Below are 21,123 nucleotides of genomic sequence, written 5' to 3'. Positions count from 1 at the left end.
CAGTTTTAGGTTTGAACAGATTGACAAGCTGCTTCTGCCTGTAAACCGAACAGTAATTCTGGATTGGAACCCTGTCCTGAAGCTGGGACGTAATGGGGGTTTGCTGCAAAAGCCAAACGTTTCCAAGCTGGCTGCAGAGAAAGAGAGGAAGCAGCGGGAGATGTACCCAGGGGTGGAATTCTAGCAGGAGCTCCTTTGCGTATCAGGCCACACACCCCTGATGTAGCCAATCCTCCAAGAGCTTCCAGGGCTCTTTTTTGTAAGCTCCTGTAGGATTGGCTGCATCAGGGGTGTGTGGCCTAATAGGCAAAGGAGCCCCTGCTAGAATTCCATGTCTGGGCCCTGCACTTAGAGCCCTGTAAGCTCCTGTAGGATTGGCTGCATCAGGGGTGTGTGGCTTAATATGCAAAGGAGCCCCTGCTAGAATTCCATGTCTGGGCCCTGCACTTAGAGCCCTGTAAGCTCCTGTAGGATTGGCTGCATCAGGGGTGTGTGGCCTGATAGGCAAAGGAGCCCCTGCTAGAATTCCATCTCTGGGCCCTGCACTTAGAGCCCTGTAAGCTCCTGTAGGATTGGCTGCATCAGGGGTGTGTGGCCTAATAGGCAAAGGAGCTCCTGCTAGAATTCTACCGCTAGGTACACTGATACACTTTGAGCACCCAGCAAGACCCACAGCGGTGCTGCCAAGGTTACACTTCCATGCAGACTCCTTTTCTCTTCCATGGTATCCCTAAGTAAACACAGACTGGTCTTACCAGCTTGACCAGTAAGGGATGTAAACATATTGCGACAGAATTCTAAAGGTGAGCAAGGATGAGTAGCTAGATGGTGTAGTTTACAAAATTCAGTCGTGAGGGAGAGGGAGAAATTGGGGTTCAAAAACCACCTTGCCTATCATACCACACCTGAAGTGAGCTGTAAAGGTATTCCCCTCACCATCAAAAGCCGGCGCTGTATAAGGTTATTACTACCCACCTTAACTGAATCCCAGTTCACTTTTGTGCAGCTCTTAGTTATGTCCCTGATGCCTGAAAGGCACCGAACTCTCAGGAACCTCCGGATGTTTTAAAAGGCCTATTCATTGGTTGTCAAGCTAGATGAGACAGCATCTGCGATAGGCTCTCCTGTTCTCAGGGCTTTTTTTGTAGCAGGAGCTCCTTTGCATATTAGGCCACACGCCCCTGATGTAGCCAATCCGCTGAGAGCTTGTTGTTGTTGTTCTGTCGCACAGTCGAGTCCGACTCTTTGTGTCCCCATGGACTAAGTCATGCCAGGCCCCCCGTCTTCCACCATTCTCCGAAGTCTGCTCAAATTCACGTTAGTTACATCAGTAACTCTGTCCAGCCATCTCATCTTTTGCTGTCCCCTTCTTTTTTTGCCTTCTGTCTTTCCTAGCATCAGGATCTTCTTCAGGGAGTGCTCCCTTCTCATTTGGTAGCCAAAGTATTTGAGCTTCAGCTTCAGCATCTGACCTTCCAGGGAACAGTCAGGGTTGATTTCCCTTAGGACTGTCTGATTGGATCTTCTTGCAGTCCAAGGGACTCTCGAGATTCTTCTCCAGCACCACAGCTCGAAAGCATCTATCCTTCTGCGCTCGGCCTTCCTTATGGTCCAGCTCTCACAGCCATACGTTACTACTGGGAACACCATCGCTTTGACTATACGGACTTTTGTTGGCAAGAGCTTACAAGGCTCTTTTTTGTAAGCTCTTGGAGGATTGGCTACATCAGGGGTGTGTGGCCTAATATGCAAAAAAGTTCCTGCTACAAAAAAAGCGCTCTGCCTGTTCTGTTTATTTTTTAACAGCTCAATACAGACTTAGAAGTGGGATATAAATCCAATAAACCTAAACCTTCATATCTCACATTTAGTCCATCTAACACGATTTATCTGCAGAACAACAGTAATTGACAATTGTAGAGTGTATCTACATATGTGGGACAGAGAATTTTCCAGGGAAAAATATAGCATTGGAAAAACAACCGTTCCTCACATCACTGGTTGTCTCCCCTTTTCTCCATGGGTGCACTTTCATTTTGTTGTAAAAAAAGAGATCCGATCACATATCTTTCTCCGCTTGCCCTTAAGGGAACGTTAAAGACATTCTGGTTACAACTTCCTCCCCTTATGCCCTGGACACCTCTGCTTCTCAGCTCCTTACAGGTATTAATTCTCACCTTGGCAAAATCTGGAGGCGGATTCTTCCCTCTGCAGAGATTAGAGAGGGCCCACACGGCATTCCGAGTCATGGTAAGACGATTCTGCTTCGAAAGCAATCTGAAAAGAGAAGGGAATGTTTACTACCGAAACCACGGCGAGATGAAGGGCCTTCTGTCAAGGAAGAAGCACTGAGGAGGCCTACCCTACACCGCCTGTCTACTTGCTGATGTGAAACTGTGCTTCAAAGGAAAACTTCAATAAGCTAGTCAGATGGGATCAGAGATTTTTATCTGAACTTCTAGGGAATTGTATCACACCCTGTCTTCTCTGTGCATTTCGAAACTTGGATAGAGGAAAGCAGGGGTCATTTTGCAAAGAAATAGGTGGTGGAGCTCGTCCAGGGATTCTTATGCAGCTGCACCTACTATTCAAAGGACGAGGTGGGAAGTAGAAGAAGATGATGATATTGGATTTATATCCCGCCCTCCACTCCGAAGAGTCTCAGAGCGGCTCACAATCTCCTTTCCCTTCCTCCCCCACAACAGACACCCTGTGAGGTGGGCAGGGCTGAGAGGGCTCTCACAGCAACTGCCCTTTCAAGGACAACCTCTGCCAGAGCTATGACTGACCCAAGGCCATCCCAGCAGCTGCAAGTAGAGGAGTGGGGAATCAAACCCGGTTCTCCCGGATAAGAGTCCGCACACTTAACCACTACACCAAACTGGCTCTGGCCTCTACACCAAACTGGAAGGAGGAGGTGGAACTCTCCAAAAGGTTCAGGAGCTGTGCTCCTGTGAGCTCCTGTAAAGCATCATTTTCTCTCTTACTCCAATGCTTTGGTAACCCAAGACTTCATTTGTAAGATGTCTGAATAGGCCAGGGGTCCCGAACTTTTTTGGGCCTGTGGGCACATTTGGAATTCCGACGTGGCACGGTGGCTGCAGCAATGGTATGGCTGTTACAGAAGGCAGAGCAAGCCACGGAATGATTGCCACGGCAGATCTTTAGTAACATAGTACAGATCAGGGAACAGTCAAACTTGCTTAAAATAGCAGCCCCACAGAACAAACATCAGGTGTTTGAGAGCCACAAGACATGACCATCTGTTGTTGGAGGGAAGGATGGCAGGCAAATTAGTTGAAGGGGAGGGGGAGGTAGAAAGAAAGCAACTTTAAAAGCATTCTGCAATCTACCGGCTGGCTGGGAGAAGTGATTCTAAGAGACAAATGACCTCTTCAGGCTGGCCTATAGGGTAGCAGGGGCTTCGAAAGCCACGCAATGTGTGTGAAAGCCACACGTGGCTCCCATGCGACAGTTTGGCCACCCCTGGCACAGAGCCTTCTGTAATGGTGACAGCTGCTGCCAAAGCAACGTTGAGAAAAATCTGCATAGCCTAACAGTCAGCCAGAAGCCTCGCTGGGCCAAAGCCCTACCTGGCCCCACCCACTTCCTAAAAACACTTGGTGGGCACTGGGAAAGGTGTTGGTGGGCAGCACCATGCCCACGGACATTGCACTGGGGACCCCTGGGATAAGCGGTGCTTGCCTTATCACAATGGATTCCCTACGACGATTCCCCGTTCTTGCACCAGCAGAAACAATCCACAACAAAAAAGAACAAAGTTGGTGCTTTGTGGTGAACCTTGTTAAGTCATGCAGCAAAGTCGCTGCCTCAGCCATTTGTCCGCTGAACCGATGGATATGCTTTGTAGGAATGTGCCCCCTTTAGAGAGCACGGGCTACACTCTGGTCTTTAGGGATGCTTTCGTCCAGGCCTTGGATTCAGCGGGAGCTCACAGGAGCGCAGCTCCTGAACCTTTTGGAGAATTCCACCTCCTCCTTCCCACCTCGTCCATTGGTGCAGCTGCATAACAATCCCTGGATGAGCTCCACCACCTATTTCTCTACAAAATGACCCCTGCTTTCATCTACCCAAGTTTCAAAATGCACAGAGAAGACAGGGCGTGATACAATTCCCTAGAAGTTCAGATAAAAATCTCATGGTTGTGTAGACCGACGCTCACGTCTCAATACTTCAGGTGCCCCTTCCCCCCCATCAGCAGCTGGTTTTTTTAAGAACTGGGAGATGGTGTGGGCCAACAGGACTGAAAATAAAATGGTCTATATTATACACCCCTGTATAGATCTATGGTGCGGCCATATTTGGAGTACTGTGTGCAGTTCTGGTCACCGTATCTCAAAAAGGACATCACAAGAACTGGAAAATGTGCAGAAGAGGACCGCAAAGATAGTTAAGGGACAGCTTCGCTGTGGGGGAAGGCTGAAGAATCTGTGACTTTTCAGTTTAGAAAATGAATAACTAAATAGGGGACACGACAGAGGTCTATAAAATCATTCACAGAGTTGATGAAAGAGAATTTTTTTCTTCTTCTCCCAAGATATTAGAACTCGAGGGCATCCAAGGAAGCTGATCGGCAGTAGGTTCAGGATGGACAAAAGGAAATACTTCTTTACGTAGAGAGTGATTAAAATGTGGAATTCACTATCAGAGAACGTAGTGACAGCCGCAAGAGCAGACAGTTTTGAAAGGGGATTAGACAGATTCATGGAGGATAGTTCTATCAGTGGCTCCTAAAGGGAACCTTCATTCAGAGACAGTCAACCCCTGAATCTGAGCCAGGAAGCAATACGAGGGGAAGGCCTCTAGGCCCTGCTGTTGGACTTCTAGAGGACCTGGTTGGCCACTGCGTGAGACAGGATGCGGGACTAGATGGACCGTTGGTCTGATCCAGCAGGGCTCTTCTTATGTGTTCATGAGTTCAGTGACGATCCTATTTGCATGATTAAAGCTACAGCATGTCACTGGGGAAGACAGGCAAATGGCGAAATACTTCTCCGTCGAAATTCCTCCCGATGGCACATATTACAGCAACAAGCCTACGCAAAGCTGACTAGACAGACACACCTGTCTGTGTCTGGCTCTATTACTTGTACCCAGAACCCCAGCCTTCGGTGCTCCTATGGCACTGCTCATTTGGGAAGAAACAGTAGACAGAACACCCACACTCTCCCCTATCCAGACAGGGCCTTAGCAAACATTATTCCCTCCTCCAAGCCCTCAAGCAACTTGTACGCTGTCTGTCAGACTTACTGCAATAGAGGGGGTAAGATGTTGCAGTCCAGGACGTAATCTCTGCACATGGTGCTGTCACCTGCGATGTTGCCAAGAGCCCACACGGCCTGCCAAAAGAAGCACATGGGACAGCGTCACCAAAACGGAGCACATCTCTCCAGCATCCCGGGCCCCGACGTCAAAGCCTCTGCCACGGCACGCCGGAGCTAGCGACAGCTTCTGCGTACCGCGGGCGTGCCGCTTCTTACGCAACTTCTCCCACTTCCGCCCAACTCTTTCAAAGCCAAACGTTAGCACAAGTCAGTCGCTCCTGAATCTATCTAGCAGAACAGGTAGCTGAAGACACCCTGCGGAAGTTGAAACAGAAGCAGTTTTGTACAAGGGGGGAAATAAATAAGAGGCCACGGAACACCAAACGCAGTGGCCGGAGATCAAATAGGCAGACGCTTTAGGTACCTCCTGAAAAGACAGCCAGGCTTCCGTCACCTAGTGAAGACCATCCAGAAGCACATGGACTACCAAGCTCTGATCAGCCCAGGCCACGTTCTCAGGGCCAGCCCTGCAACTGAGCAAATTAGGCAGCTGCCTAGGGCACAGGCCTTCTGGAAGCACCGAATTGGGTGCCCACGCGTGACTAGGTGAGGCAGCTACCCAGTGGCTGCCTCTCCCAAGTTCCCCCATGCCTCTGGGGAGTCTCCAGAGAGGCGCAGGCGGGTTTCTCTCTGCTTTTGCACTCCAGGGATGCAAAAGCAAGGGCAGGATCTTTTCCCTGCAACTCTCGGGAGTCTCCCAAGAAGTGTGGGAAGGGGAGGGCACAAAAGCAGGGAGAGGACCTCCCCCGCCTCCATTCATTTTGTCCTATGGGTCCACAGGATAGAACGGAAGGATCAGGCCGCCTCCGCGGTGCAACCCCAGAGAAGGGGTTTGAAGCTTAAAACGCCTTCTCTAGCGTCATGCCGCAGCAGCAGACAGATCCCTCCATTCTATTCTATGGGTCCACAGGACACACCTGTCTGCAGCAGCAGACAGATCCCTCCATTCTATTCTATGGGTCCTCCATTCTATCTTGTGGGCTCATAGGATAGAATGGGGGTGGGTGGGTGGATGCAAGTAGTAAGTTTTGCCTAGGGCTGGCCTGCACATCGTAATGAAACCACTGACTGCACATGAACCTGAGCTGGGTAAGCAAAGTACCTGCGGAATGCTCTGGGAGGGAGAACAGAGGGCTTGGCAGGATACGCAACAGTAGCAGACCCCAAGGGACGAGGCAATGGGAGCATGCTGAAAGCTGGAATGCTGGGAGTGTACGCATGACATTAGCTCTTTCACACTACAAGCGTAATACGTTCTGCTGCAGTGTGGTATTAGCGATGCAGAAAAAGGCACAGGAACTGCCCGATGAACTGGCACAACTTCTTATTTAAAGTACTTAAGAACTGGGGGGCAGGGGGGAGAGAAGATAGGGGAAGGAAAGGAAAGGTCCCCTATGCAAGCACCAGTCGTTTCCAACTCTGGAGTGACGTTGCTTTCGCAACATTTTCATGGCAGACTTTTTATGGGGTGCTTTGCCATTGCTTTCCCCAGTCCTCTACGCTTTCTCCCCCAGCAAACTGGGGACTCATTTTACCGACCTCGGAAGGATGGAAGGCTGAGTCAACCTGGAGCCGGCTACCTGAAAACCCAGCTTCCGCCGGGGATCGAACTCAGGTCGTGAGCAGAGCTTAAAAATGCAGTACTGCAGCTTTAACATCCTGCACCACGGGGCTGTATATATATGTGTCTGTGTGTGTGTGTGTATATAAATAAAACACACTCTGCGCCACAGCGCTGTGTGTGTATGTTTATCTATATATACACGTATATGTGTATATGTGTGTGTATATATGTGTATGTATGCATATGTGTGTATATACTATATATATATATAACTCCACCATAGGGCTGTGTATATATATATATATACACACACACACACACATATATATAACATACATATATAACACTCTGCACCATGGGGCTGTGTGTGTGCATGTAGGAAGCCTCTGTATATACCCAACAGTTATTTCCACAGTAGCGACTTTACAGGGATCCCCAGCTTTTTGAGCTGGGGGCTCCTTGGGAATTCTGATGTCGCATGCTAGGTGCAGCTACATAATGGCAGCCACGAAATGGCTTCCTCAAGAGGTGGAGCCAGCCACAAATGGTTGCCACAGATTACCTTCCGTCACCTAGTGAAGACCCTTGTGCTGAGTGGCAGCTGCCGCCAAAGTAATGTGTTTAAAAATCTGCACAAGCCAATCAAATCTCCAGTGGCCAATCAGAAGCCCCGCAGGGCAAAAGCCCCGCCTGGCCCTGCCCACTTTGTGAAAACAATTGGTGGGCTCCAGGAAGGGTGTTGGTGGTGCCCAAAGGTACCACACTGAGGATCCCTGCTTTGGTATACTTCTGATCACTATGAACATGTTTGTGGTGGTTGACAGGCGCTGCTGTAAGAGCACTGAACTGTTTCTGAGTTTGGGAAAGCTAAACAGATCCTTAACAAACTGTGCTTTTACACAGGCAAACATTTAGGATCAAAGCTACAGCGACAGAATAAAGTCACTGGAAAAGATACGCAATACTTTTCACGTGCTAAGACAAAAATGTGTGAGCCGGAGGCTAAAAAACTCCGAGCTAGCTCGCACTAACTCAGCTTAGGGGGAACACTGACAGCAGGTGCTCATTTTGCCTTCCCTCCGAAAGACATGGGTGCTATGCAAATCCAGACCGATTTTATCACTGTCTTCCCACAGACGTTTTGCCCTCTCGAGATCTCATCCTTTACTGACCTGCTCCTGAACATCTTCAAATTCTGAGCTAAGCAGCTCTATGAAGATAGGGACAGCTCCGGCTTGGATCACAATCCGCGTCTGGAGGGAATTCCCAGAGGCGATGTTCGTCAGCACCCAGGCGGCTTCAAACTGGAACGCAGACACACACAAAAAAGAGGAACCGTCTTTCAGTAACTGTCAGAGGACGTAACAGCTTCCATTCCAAGGTCTGCGCTACTGAGACTGTGCACAAGGAATGCGGCTATCGCAAACATCCAGGCCAACCCAGGTGTCCTCACTCTCATCCCGCAGGCACACTGCACACCACCACTGTGAGCTATTTCCACCCAGTATTTATTTAGTGAAAAGATTTATACACTGCCTTTCCATCCAATTGGGATCACCAAGGTGGCAAACAAAAACAGACATCATCAAACAAATTAAAAGCCAGAACTAAAATGCATATATGTGGGGGCGGGGGAGCGGAGGGAAAGAGATATCAATTAAAAACATAGTAGGGAGGAACAAAACAGGAGTCATCTGCACCTTTAAGATCAACTTCGTTTTATTTAGAACGTCAGCTTTCGTGTGCTCTAAGCGCACTTCGTCAGACGAGGAATCCGGCACAGTGAGCAGAGCCGTGCATAGGAAGGCAATTGCGTGGCTCTGCTCACTGTGCCAGATTCCTCATCTGACGAAGTGCGCTTAGAGCACATGAAAGCTTACATTCTAAATAAAATGAAGTTGGTCTTAAAGGTGCAATTGACTCCTATTTTGTTCTACTACTTCAGACCAACACGACTGACTACTTGGATCTATAGCCGGGAGTAATAATTTTTGCAGGAACGTTCCATTCTCTCCCACCCCTTGCAATTTTGGCTAAAAGTTTGTTTCTGTCAAGTACGCTGGAGTCAATTAATGCAGATGCAGGACAGGGGCTAACACAGGGGTGGGGAACAGTGGCTCTCCAGATGTCTTTTGCCTACAACTCCCATCAGCCCCAGCCATTGGCCATGCTGGCTGGGGCTGATGGGAGTTGTAGGCAAAAAACATCTGGAGAGCCACTGTTCCCCACCCCTGGGCTAACAGATGGAGGCATAAAGAAGTCAGATCCTGGTATGATTGATCACTTCTGTCATGAACTCAACAGGAGACGTCAGAGAAATCATTCTCTCAGTCCACCTACTGGCCTCCTTAACAGGTATTTTCTCACAATACAAGAACTCGTGGACATTCAATGAAATTGCTGAGCAGTCGGGTTAGAACAGATAAAAAGAAGTTCTTCTTCACCCAAAGGGTGAATAAAATGTGGAATTCACTGCCACAGGACGTGGTGGCACCTACATGCATAGACGGCTTCAAGAGGGGATTGGATAAGCATATGGAGCAGAGGTCTATCAGTGGCTATTAGCCACAGCGTATTGTTGAACCTCTCTGTCTGGGGCAGTGATGCTCTGTATTCTTGGTGCTTGGGGGAGCACAGCTGGGAGGGCCTCTAATGTCCTAGCCCCACTGATGGACCTCCTGATGGCACAGAATGTTGGACTGGAGGGGCCACTGGCCTGATCCAACATGGCTTCTCTTGTGTTCTTAAGGACTGCAACACGATAATGCAATGCGAATATTCTGAACGCTCTTCAGAGCAGCACGACTTGGTTGCTCACGGAGAGCCACATCTGCATTTACCCCCACCCAAAAAGAGCCACACGACCACTGGACGCCACTGGACCAAAATACACATGGACGAGAGTATAACTATCTTAATTACTCCAGTACCACAGAATGCTTCCCTTTCTGCCTTCCTGCTCTCTCCTGAGCATGAGGCACAGCAGCTCAGGCAAGAGAAAGGAGAAAGAGTCCAGCAGCACTTTAAAAGCCAACATGGCTTCTCTTTTCTGCTGCTACAGATGGACTAACACAAGCACCCATCTTGAGCTGTCAGGCAAGAGAGTGAGGCTGACAAGGCACCAGGGTGCCTGGCCGTGGAGAAAGGGGAGTAAAATTAACCCCCTGCTCCGACCCCCTTTGTGGCCAAGTGGCTGCCAGGGAGATAGGTTTCCTCTTTCTTTTCTGCAGCCAGCTTGCTCTCCTTCCTGACTGCTGTTGTGTGCTGGGCTGGGTGGGCGGGGAGGGAGGGAGGGACAAGGTGGGGCCTTTGCTTCTACCGCTGACATGAGGCACACAACTTGGAAGAGCCAAAAGGCAGCACAGCAAAACAACCACCTGTGGCTCCCTTGCCACTGAGTATTGTTGTTCTAAAACCATTAGGCAACTGCAAAGTGAAGGGCTAGATTCGAGTACAGTAGCACCTTAAACAACAACCAGATATCCCAGGTATAAGCTTTCAAGATTCAATGACTTGATGGAACTCTGTCTGGGGCAGTGATGCCCTGTATTCTTGGTGCTCAGGGGCAACAGTGGGAGGGCTTCTAGTGTTCTGGCCCCACTGGCGCACCTCCCGCTGGCACCTGGGGGGTTTTTGGCCACTGAGTGACACAGAGTGTTGGACTAGATGGGCCACTGGCCTGATCCAACATGGCTTCTCTTATGTTCTTCTGTGACACAGAGTGTTGGACTGGATGGGCCATTGGCCTGATCCAACATGGCTTCTCTTATGTTCTTCTGTGACACAGAGTGTTGGACTGGATGGGCCATTGGCCTGATCCAACATGGCTTCTCTTATGTTCTTATGTGGCACAGAGCGTTGGACTGGATGGGCTATTGGCCTGATCCAACATGGCTTCTCTTATGTTCTTCTGTGACACAGAGTGTTGGACAGGATGGGCTATTAGCCTGATCCAACATGGCTTCTCTTATGTTCTTCTGTGACACAGAGTGTTGGACTGGATGGGTCATTGGCCTGATCCAACATGGCTTCTCTTACGTTCTTCTGTGACACAGAGTGTTGGACTGGATGGGCCATTGGCCTGATCCAACAGGGCTTCTCTTATGTTCCTAAAGTCTGAAAGAGAGCTTTGAATCTCAAAAGGTGACACCACAAAAATCTTGTTGGTTTCTACAGAGCTACTGGTGTCAAACCTAGCTCTTCAACTGCAGACCAACACAGGAAAGGAAAAGGAAAGGTCCCCGTGCAAGCATCAGTCGTTTCCGACTCTGGGGTGATGCTGCTTTCACAAAGTTTCCACGGCAGACCTTTTTACGGGGTGGTTTGCCATTGCTTTCCCCGGTCATTGCACTCCCCCCCCCCCAGCAACACAGCCACCCTGTAAAACTATAACTGCAAAGGGTGTTGTTAACATAAATTACAGATCTCCCGCATTTACATCCTGATTCTAGACATACTGACTTGGGAAGCAGCTCTGCTAGCAGTGCACTTGCGGTGCCACCTGAAGCAAAATAATCCCCTTCTAAAGCCGGTTTGAGTTCAGTGGGCTGAGAAGGGAGAAACTCGGCTTAGGCTGGCATCGTTAAAAACTTACCCACATTCGGGGCCTAATCTCTTACCTCCTACAAGGACACAGAACAGCGATAAGGGTTTTGGGGGGGGGGGGTTGAGGGGAGAAAAACCGTTTGGATAGAACTGAAGAATGGACAGAGTGAAATGAGTGTATCCCGTCCTCCCCTTGACTTAGGGTCCTTGGGGTGTCCACAGATGTCCCGCTTTGATGACATCATTCCGGGTACAGCAGCCCGGAGGGGCGCAAGAAATGGTGAGGTTTTCAAAACAGCCAATCCCCTAAGCTAGGGGTGGCCAATGGTAACTCTCCAGATGTTTTTGCTGCCTACAACTCCCATCAGCCCGTCATTGGCCATGCTGGCTGGGACTGGTGGGAGGTAGGCAAAAAACACCTGGAGAGCTACCGTTGACCACCCCTGCCCTAAGCAAAAGAATAAAAACAGATGGGCATTCATGGCAGGATGCCCACTCCTAATCGTGACCAACGAACAACTGGATGCTAGGGCACAGAATTTCTTAGACAAACGTATCTAAGTTTGTAGAATCTTTCTGGCTCAAGTGTCGTGTTCTACTGGAGAAAGTTTTTCTTCCAGACGTTTCGAGAATGAAACGTCTGGAAGAAAAACTTTCTCCAGTAGAACACGGCACTTGAGCCAGAAAGATTCTACAAACCCTAATGATGTTACCAGCCGTGAAAACCTGAAATCTTTTATAAAACGTATCTAATTTTAGTACCAAAGCTGAACCGCAGGAGTGGAGGAACACTACCCTGAACTCCATGCATGAAGAATGATACACAGATTCCTCCATGATAAAGCAGAGGTTCCCTGCAAGATCCCGTAATCTTTACTTAAGCCAACCCCTCTCTTTGCTTCTTTTCGTTACCAAAGTCCATTCAATAAATCGGTAAGCAAGGGGGGGGGGGAATCCATCTATGGCCCACCTGTAAAGTGCAGTTTTCCTTTCGTTTGAGGAACTCCACAAACCGGGCCACGACTCCCGGTGTGCTGATGACTTCATCTATAGGAGGATTCGGTTCTGTTTAGAAAGGGACAAAACGAGAAGGCGTCAGAACAGTTTGTTCTTTTAATGGAGTTAGCTGTAAACTGGAAGCAATTCATCACCTGAACAACTGAATGCGCCACCAGGTTTTGTTGAAGGAGGAGGGGGGGCAGCAGTATGCTTGCTCTCTCTGGAGGAATATACCAGCTTTACAGAGACGGCCTAACTACTTAGATCAGGGGGGTCAAATTTGCAGCTCGGGGCCTGGATCATGGCCCTGGAGGATTCCTATCAGGCCCGCGAGCAGATCTGCTTCTTCTCCCTCTCTCATTTCCTTCTGTGTCACAGCTTTCTTTCCTAAGTTTGCTCAATCATACAGGAGCTACAGAGCGAAGGCTGAGGCTTCTCACTTGGGGGGGGGGGGGGGAGGGAGAACTTGCTTTGCCAGGCTCTCTCAATCGCACAGCAAAGCTACTGAGTCAAGCCTCTTTTCCTTCTGTTGGCTCCATCCTCTCCTCATCCCTGGGGAGGGAGGAAAAGAGTCAGAGGTTCCTTTGTTTGGTTCCCTCGCTCACACAGGAGATATACAAAATCTTTAATTGTGTATGTCTGTTTCCTTTATAAAGTTTTTATCTACCTGGCATTACATTTTGACAGGTATGGTCTGACCCAACAAGGTCTCATTTATGTCAGATCCGGCCCTCATGAGTTTGTCACCCTTGATTTGCCATATCCTTCGAGTATTTTCCCAGCAGAAACAACTAAGCTGTTACACGCAGGGACCCATCCTGCACATTCAAGGCTGATCAACGTCCTTTAATGTTTCTTATCCCTTTCTTGACCAGCTCTTCCAAAGTAACATGTTTGACAGCACGACAAAGAGTGCAGCGCTGCCATCTTGATTCTACCACTAAACAGAGAGCTGGAGGAACAGGCACAGTAGGCTAACATCCGCTGCCTAACCCTACAGTTCAGGCTGCCCTCACCTCCCCACAGCCCATGCCTTGTCATATGAACATATACATATGAAGCTGCCTTATACTGAACCAGACCCTTGGTCCATCAAAGTCAGTCTTGTCTTCTCAGAGTGGCAGCGGCTCTCCAGGGTCTCAAGCTGAGGTTTTTCACACCTATTTGCCTGGACCCTTTTTTGGAGATGCTGGGGATTGAACCTGGGACCTTCTGCTTCCCAAGCAGATGCTCTACCACTGAGCCACCGTCCCTCCCCAAGAACATATGAAGCTGCCTTATACTGAATCAGACCTTTGGTCCATCAACGTCAGTATTGTCTTCTCAGACTGGCAGCGGCTCTCCAGGGTCTCAAGCTGAGGTTTTTCACACCTATTTGCCTGGACCCTTTTTTGGAGATGCCAGGGATTGAACCGGGGACCTTCTGCTTCCCGAGCAGATGCTCTACCGCTGAGCCACCGTCCCATCCCCGTGCACTTAACCACTACACCAAACTGGCAAGATTTGCCTGGACCCTTTTTTGGAGACGCCAGGGATTGAACCTGGGACCTTCTGCTTCCCGAGCAGATGCTCTCCCACTGAGCCACCGTCCCTCCCCTTGTCACTTCACACTTCCAGCCACATGCTGGAACCACAGGCCATGCCTTTGTAAATTCTGCTAGCGTTTACCTTTTGAGAGAAGCTTTCGGAATTTCTGTGTAGCTGAGAGCTGCTGTTCCGGGCTGTTGGAAAAAATCATCTCCGTCATATCAGACGTGATCACTGCATTCTGCAATCAGAAAAAGGGAAAGGGAAGCTAAGTCACTCCTGTCACAAATTCAAAGGCAAAACATCAGCCAGTGTACAAGGGGCAAGGTTCATCTACTTATTTATGTCTATGCCACCTCTTCAGAGTCCTACTTGAGGTGGCTTATAAATACAAGCCATAATATCAAAAACAGCCATTCAAAAGCCACTAAGATAAAACCCCTAATTAAAAGCCGGGGGGTGGGTGAGGTGTTTTAGCTTCCTTTTAGATAAAATAAAATAGGCACGAGGCAAGCCTCAAGGAGGAAGGCGTTCCAAAGGCAAGGTGCCACCACAGAAAATGCCCTGTCTCTCATCACCACCGCATAACCTCTTAAGGCAAAGTGTGTGTGTACGTTCCTTTACACGAATAGGGTCCTATAGCAATGCTCTTTCACAACGAAGCAGAGAAAACGCCAGCCCTATCTAAAAGACATTTTTTTGTGCTTGAAAAACCAGACTCGGAACTTGCATTTCCGTGCTGATACCAACACCGTTGCTCCTGGATCCCAGGACCAGAGCTGCCAACGTGCCATCTCTCAGTATTATCCTCTCCCCCGCCCCCATCCTTCAAAATCATTTGCAAAGGCCTGGCTGGAGGGTCAAGACCACAGGGAGGGCTAGGCTGCTGACCACACATACGGAGGCCTTCTCTGTAGTCACTCCAGGATTCTGGAGCATTTGCCCCAAGAGGTTCTTCGGGCCTCATTTCTATGAGTGTTCTGTCAAGGTGTGAATTTCTCTCCCCATTTCCTGGGTCTGCTAACTGCTTTTGACTGAGCTGTTTGTTGTCCGAGCTTTCGACTCCTGCTCGTTTTATGCAGCCGCTCTCGCCTTGCTACTTGACATTTTAATGGTTTTAAGATGACTTAATCCACCGGCAGTCTTCCGTTCTGAAAAGCAGGTAATAAATATTGCAAACAAATAAAGCCATCCATACGGCCTTAGGCAAACACTCGGCCCCACGGTAACAGTTCCGAATGGAGTTGCCAAGCACTCGTCCGTATCACTCACAGAAGTCATTTCCATGTTGTTCATCTGGGCTTCATGGAACCCGCCATCTGACATAACTTCCTCCTCCGTTTCTTCATCGGCCGTAGCGACATTTCTGCGTTTAAACAACTAGAGGGAGAGAAAAGCACTGGGGTTACAGCTAACCACATTTTACTGCTGCAAAATGAAACTGAGAATCAGAACTTAACAGCCAACATATAGTATTTAGCAGAACAAAGTTGGAGTACCGGTGGCATCTTTAAGACCAACAATCTGGACTCGAGACTTTGTTCTTCTTCAGACCAACACGGCTACCCACCTGAATCTATATAGTATTTAAATACGACCACAAAGCAAGCTATAGATTTCCCATTTGGGGAAAATCAGCCATTTAACCAATGAAAAGGCAGAGATATATAGAGCATGTAGCCTACCCACACTCATCTGCGCATGAAGCATGCGTGTGTTAAGTGCTGCCAAGTCGCTTCCAACTTATGACGACCTTATGAATTAATGTCCTCTTGTTAACAGCTATGCTCGGGTCTTTCAAGCTGAGGGCTGTGGCTGCCTTTAGAGAGCCAGTCCATCTCATACAGGGTCTTCTGACTACCATAGGCCAGTCCTCATGGACCTCAAAACCACAGGCCAGTCTCAAGGTTATACATCCATAAATGCACAGACAACCAACTGTGAACATAAGAGACTACAGCCAGCGCCGGCTCTATGGTGCACGGTGCCTCCGGCAGGCTCCCTGCCTGCCGCCGCCCCGGACACCCCCTGCCCGCCGCCCCCTCCATCCCCAGCACTGCAATGCAGCTGCATGCTCCGTTGCCCCCCTCACCGCACGCCACGCCGTGACTGAGCTCTACCGGATTCAATGCAGGCGGTGTGCCATCTAAACCTTTGAAGCACACGCGGGAGAAGGCTTCTCCCCTCCCCGTCTTCCTGGAACCGGAAGTGAGGGGGAGCAAACCCTTCTCCTGCACATGCTTCAAAGGTTTAGATGGCGCGCTGCCCGCATCGAAGCCGGTAGGGTCCAGCTGCGGCGCAGCACGCTGTGATGGGGAGGGCGGGCAAAGCACAAGGGAGAGGGTGGGCGGCAGAGGTGGAGGAGGCAGGTAGGCAAACTAGGTGGTTGTGGTGGGCACTGGGAGAGGGGGAACCCAATTTTTCACCCTGCTCCTCCCAGCGCCCTAGGGAACTGCCTAGTGGGCGAGCCGGCCCTGGCTGCAGCATTTATACAAAGAAAGGCTGCCTGTATCCAAGGAGCGGCAAGTGTTCACACCCCACTTTTCTCTACTTTTAAGACTCTCAATGGTGCTTACAATCTCCCTCCCTTCTCCTCCCCACAACAGGCACCGTGTGAGGTAGGCGGGCCTCATAAATTTCTGAGAGAACAGTGACTGGCCCAAGGTCACCCAGCAGGCCTCACGTGTGTGGAAGGGTGGGGAATCAAAGCCGGCCCTCCAGATCAGAGTCCGCCACTCTTAACCACCACACCACGCTGGCTCTGCCACAGCCTCAGCCGCCCAAAATCAACCTGCTGCAGGTAAAAATTTAACCACGCTGCTAGTCAGAGGACAAAGCGCAGAGGATTCTGGGATATATATATTTGCTTCACAAGGACTGAGAAGCAGACTGACTTCACCGGGGGCCGCGCACGGATCTGTGACTTCGAAAGGAAGCGATCTGACCATAACCGAGTTGCCGAGACCCGTGTCAATGGCTATCACCGGGACAATGCATCTGGGTGACGTAGCTTTAAGGACGCTAAGCCAGGGAACAAACAGTGCAGCAGGCACATCAACAGAATCTCCACTCTACCTTGAAGCCTAACGCTAGTCATCTCTTAGCAGCCCAGCCATTAGAAAGAAAACCTTTGCCGTACCTGCTCTTCTCGTTTCTGCTTCCGTAGCTGAAGGCCCTCTTCCTCCCGCCGGCGACGCATTTCATCGGGATTCAAAGACTTGTTTTTATAGCTCTTCAGTCGGAAGTTCTCTTTCCCTGAAGTCGTCATGATTTCTAAACAACGTGATTAAGGAAAAAGGCAGGAGTCAAGAGGCGCTTTCCTACTGAGTCAGTGTCCTACGACTTCCTATTGCTTTACTGCCCTAACAAAAGTCAGCAGGTATCATTTCAGTTCAGCTTCACAACGTTAACACCGTGGCGAGGGGCTGTGGATCGGTGGGAGAGAACGTGCTTGGCAAACGGAAGCTCCCGGGTTCAACCCCAGCCTGCAACTCTAGTGAAAAGAATCGGGGAGTAGCTGATGTGAAAGACCGCTGCCTGAGACTCTGGAGAGGAGCTGCCAATCACAACAGACAATATTGACCTTGACAGAGCAGAGGTTTGACTCAGTAGAAGGCAGCTTTATTACGTTCGTCCGTTCCTACTCCTGCAGGTTCACTCAGTAGAAACGTTGGGGGCAGGCCTCGGATTCAGCAGGAGCTCACAGGAGCACAGCTCCTGAACCTTTCTGAGGGTTCCCCCTCCTCCTCCCCACCTTGTCCACTGAATAGTAGGTGCAGCTGCATAACAATCCCTTGATGAGCTCCACCACTTATTTTTCTACAAAACAACCCCTGGTGGGGAGGTAATACGATGGAAATCCTGAAATATGCCACCAGATCTACAAGCAGTAATATCTCAAGATGCGGATATTTGCACTCACAGAGTGTTAAACCTGCAGTACTGCAGTCCTAAGCTCTGCTCATGACCCGAGTTCGATCCCCGGTGGAAGCTGGGTTTTCAGATAGCCTGCACGAGGTCGACTCAGCCTTCCATCCTTCCGAGGTGGGTCAAATGAGTCCCCAGCTTCCTGGGGGGAAAGCGTAGAGGACTGGGGAAGGCAATGGCAAACCACCCTGTAAAAAGTCCGCTGTGAAAATGTTGTGAAAGCAACGTCACCCCAGAGTCGGAAATGACTGGTGCTTGCACAGGGGACCTTTCCTTCCCAACTCTCTCAGAAATCTTTTGCCTGGAAGCTTGTCTAAACAGCAGTGGCTCCCAACCTTCTTGGGACCGGTATCACGGAAAACAATTTTTCGATGGACTGGTGGGGAGGGGTGGTGCTGGCCCTTTGCCGCCCCAGGCTGCCCCCCCCATGGGGGTCTTTACTTGAGGGGTAGGAGAAGGTTGCTGCTGCACCGCCCCTTCCACCCACCTGGGACCCGGGCGGATGAAAGAGGTAGTGCTTCAGAATGAGGCCGCACCTCTTTCGCCTGCCCGGGTCCCGGGCGGGCAGAAGGGTTGCTTTGCCTCGCTCCGAGGCTGCCTCCCCTGTGGGTGAAAGGGGCGGTGCAGCATCTCTGCTTCTCTCCACGGCCCAGTTACTAACAGGTCACAGACCGGTACCTGTCCACGGCCTGGGGGTTGGGGACCCCTGCAGTACAGGATGGCCAACATCAAATAAGAACCTACTACAAATTCCTATTACATTTTCACACGAACAACTGCGTGGCTTTGTTCAGTTTAGAGGTCATGTACATACAGCAGCCGGTGCCTGTTGGCGAAGCAGGCCTATGGCTTCAGACCTGTCCTCCTGCGTTACAGACATTCTCAAGCACTGATGCTAGGCTGCACATTGAGGTTACCCGGGAGTTTCTTTTTTAAAAAACCTTTCCAGTTGCCTCAGGGGGTAATAAATGATTAATGACACAGTGAACGTGAACTTCAGGCTAACAGAAGTTGCCACTCTCCCCTCTGAAGCGAATGCACTCTGAGCTCCTTCGTAAAACAGGAACACCCTTTCAGCCTTTGCTTCGCTGGTCTGTAACCTCGCTCCACTGTACCCATAAAGAGGCAGGATTTTAGTGCTGCAAGCGCAACTCTGAACAACCTTATAAGGTCTTTAAGAACGATGGTTATCTTGTACCCAGTAAGAACTTCGCGGCGGATGACAGAAAGGCCAACTTTAACTACAGGAAAAAGCTACACGTTCCCTGCCCTTGCAACCCCAGTTGAAGTCCTCGGTTGCAAAGCGACACAGAACAAATAAGGAGGTTGCATCGAATACCCAAAAGACTCCTTCTGTTTGCCTCAGGGAACAAAATTCACACTACCTAACTGGGTGATTATAAAGGTTAGGGCCGATGCCTGCTCACATTAGCCAGGCCCGCAGCCTTGTACGTAGGAAGGCAGCTTTATTTAAATCCAAGACCGTTGCACAACATGTGCCAGCTGAAGGCTAGAGGCACCACACATGTAGAAGCAACTTAGGATACAAAACGAGACTGTGTTTTAGATACTCCCAAACGTGAGGGGGTTTTTTGTAGAAAAAGCCGAGCAGGAACTCATTTGCATATTAGGCCACACCCTCTGACATCGCCATTGTTTTGCGCAGGGCTTTTTTGTAGAAAAAAGTCCAGCAGGAAAACATTTGCATATTAGGCCACACCCTCTGACATCACCATTGTTCTGCGCAGGGCTTTTTTGTAGAAAAAAGCTCAGCAGGAAAACATTTGCATATTAGGCCACACCCTCTGACATCACCATTGTTCTGCGCAGGGCTTTTTTGTGAAAAAAGCTCAGCAGGAAAACATTTGCATATTAGGCCACACCCTCTGACATCACCATTGTTCTGCGCAGGGCTTTTTTGTAGAAAAAAGCTCAGCAGGAAAACATTTGCATATTAGGCCACACCCTCTGACATCACCATTGTTTTGCACAGGGCTTTTTTGTAGAAAAGGCCCAGCAGGAACTCATTTGCATATCAGGCCACACCCCCTGATGCCAAGCCAGCTGGAATTGCGTTCCTGTTAAAAAAAACAACAATCCTGCTCCCAAATATACATTTAGCAAGCAGTTTCCAATCCCTTCAAGGCACTGCCTGTGAAAGTGGTGCAGTGGTCAGAGCATTGGTCTGAAGAGATCCAGGTTCAGATCCCAACTTGGCTCACAGAAGGAAGGGTGGGGTAAAAATACACTGGATAAATAATAGTTGTGAAATTTACTGGATGAACCTCGGGCCAGTTATTCTCTCTCATCCTAACCTACTTTGTGATAAAATGGAGGAGTGGGGAGGGGGACAATTTATGTCATTATTAGCACCTTTGAAGAAATGCAGGAAACGTAACTCGAAGTACAGCTGCACTTCCGGAACCACTGAAAGGCAACAGCCATGCAAACCCTTTGGGAAGAGGCTCAGTTACAAAAACTTTTTGCAGAGACGGGCAATCCGTATCAGAAGATACAGACTACCGTACATCATGGGTTCCCACCATGGCGTCCAGAGACACTGGTTTAATTCTCGCTCACTTCTAAATGCAGACAAAGAGTCAGCATAGCACCGCAAAGGGAAATCCTGCATCACAAATTTTTAAAAATTATTCACTGTGATATAAGATATTGAAATGTATGAGGAGTGCATTTTCTAGGGAAAATAAAAAGACATGGTGGGGAGGGGATAAATTTTTAATTGTTCTAATTATCACCCTACGTACCGTTAAATATTTATAACAGCAAAAATCAACACTCAAAGTCTTACAGGGTCTACTGTAAGCTCTTGGAGGATTGGCTATATCAGAGGTGTGTGGTCTAATAGGCAAAGGAGGTCCTGCTACAAAAAAGCCCCTGCCCTTTCTCATAATTACAAATACTTTTACAAACAATTCCCACTTTATTAAACATGTTACCAACACCATAAAAATCAAAATACAATATATAGCTTTTTCCGCAAGTATTCATAAGGCATTCAATCTTGCATTGCTGTTCTTGTCCTTTCAGCTTTATGTTATAGGCTGCACCTTCCCCGCCAACCACAGCCACCAATCATCCCATCTATATTTAGGTTTCTTTGGTCTATCATGTCACTAGTTCTTTTAATTTTCTCCAAATGTACACTATAGTTCTCTCTGGGGTTGCATTTTTCATTTTCTGAGGTTGCTTCCATTT

The 21,123-nt window shown here is 49.1% G+C and overlaps 1 protein-coding gene across 1 annotated transcript in view; it reads right to left on the bottom strand.

Moving 5' to 3' along the window:
• KPNA1 (karyopherin subunit alpha 1) overlaps positions 1–17,263 on the bottom strand; it is a 28,474-nt gene extending 11,211 nt beyond the window's left edge. Inside the window, exons 1-7 of the mRNA XM_060236833.1 lie at positions 17,120–17,263; positions 15,253–15,360; positions 14,122–14,221; positions 12,425–12,519; positions 8,082–8,213; positions 5,272–5,360; positions 2,178–2,277 (exon numbers count right to left, since the gene is read on the bottom strand). Coding sequence (XP_060092816.1) covers positions 2,178–2,277; positions 5,272–5,360; positions 8,082–8,213; positions 12,425–12,519; positions 14,122–14,221; positions 15,253–15,360; positions 17,120–17,248 — 753 coding nt within the window. The 5' untranslated portion in view covers positions 17,249–17,263. The remainder of the gene's footprint in view (positions 1–2,177; positions 2,278–5,271; positions 5,361–8,081; positions 8,214–12,424; positions 12,520–14,121; positions 14,222–15,252; positions 15,361–17,119) is intronic.
• Between the last annotated feature and the right edge of the window lie 3,860 nt (positions 17,264–21,123).

This window comes from Heteronotia binoei, chromosome 4 (genome assembly GCF_032191835.1).
Source record: "Heteronotia binoei isolate CCM8104 ecotype False Entrance Well chromosome 4, APGP_CSIRO_Hbin_v1, whole genome shotgun sequence".
Lineage (NCBI taxonomy): Eukaryota > Metazoa > Chordata > Lepidosauria > Squamata > Gekkonidae > Heteronotia > Heteronotia binoei.
Note: the sequence above shows the minus strand (reverse complement) of the source record. Positions and strands in the feature narration are given on the sequence as shown.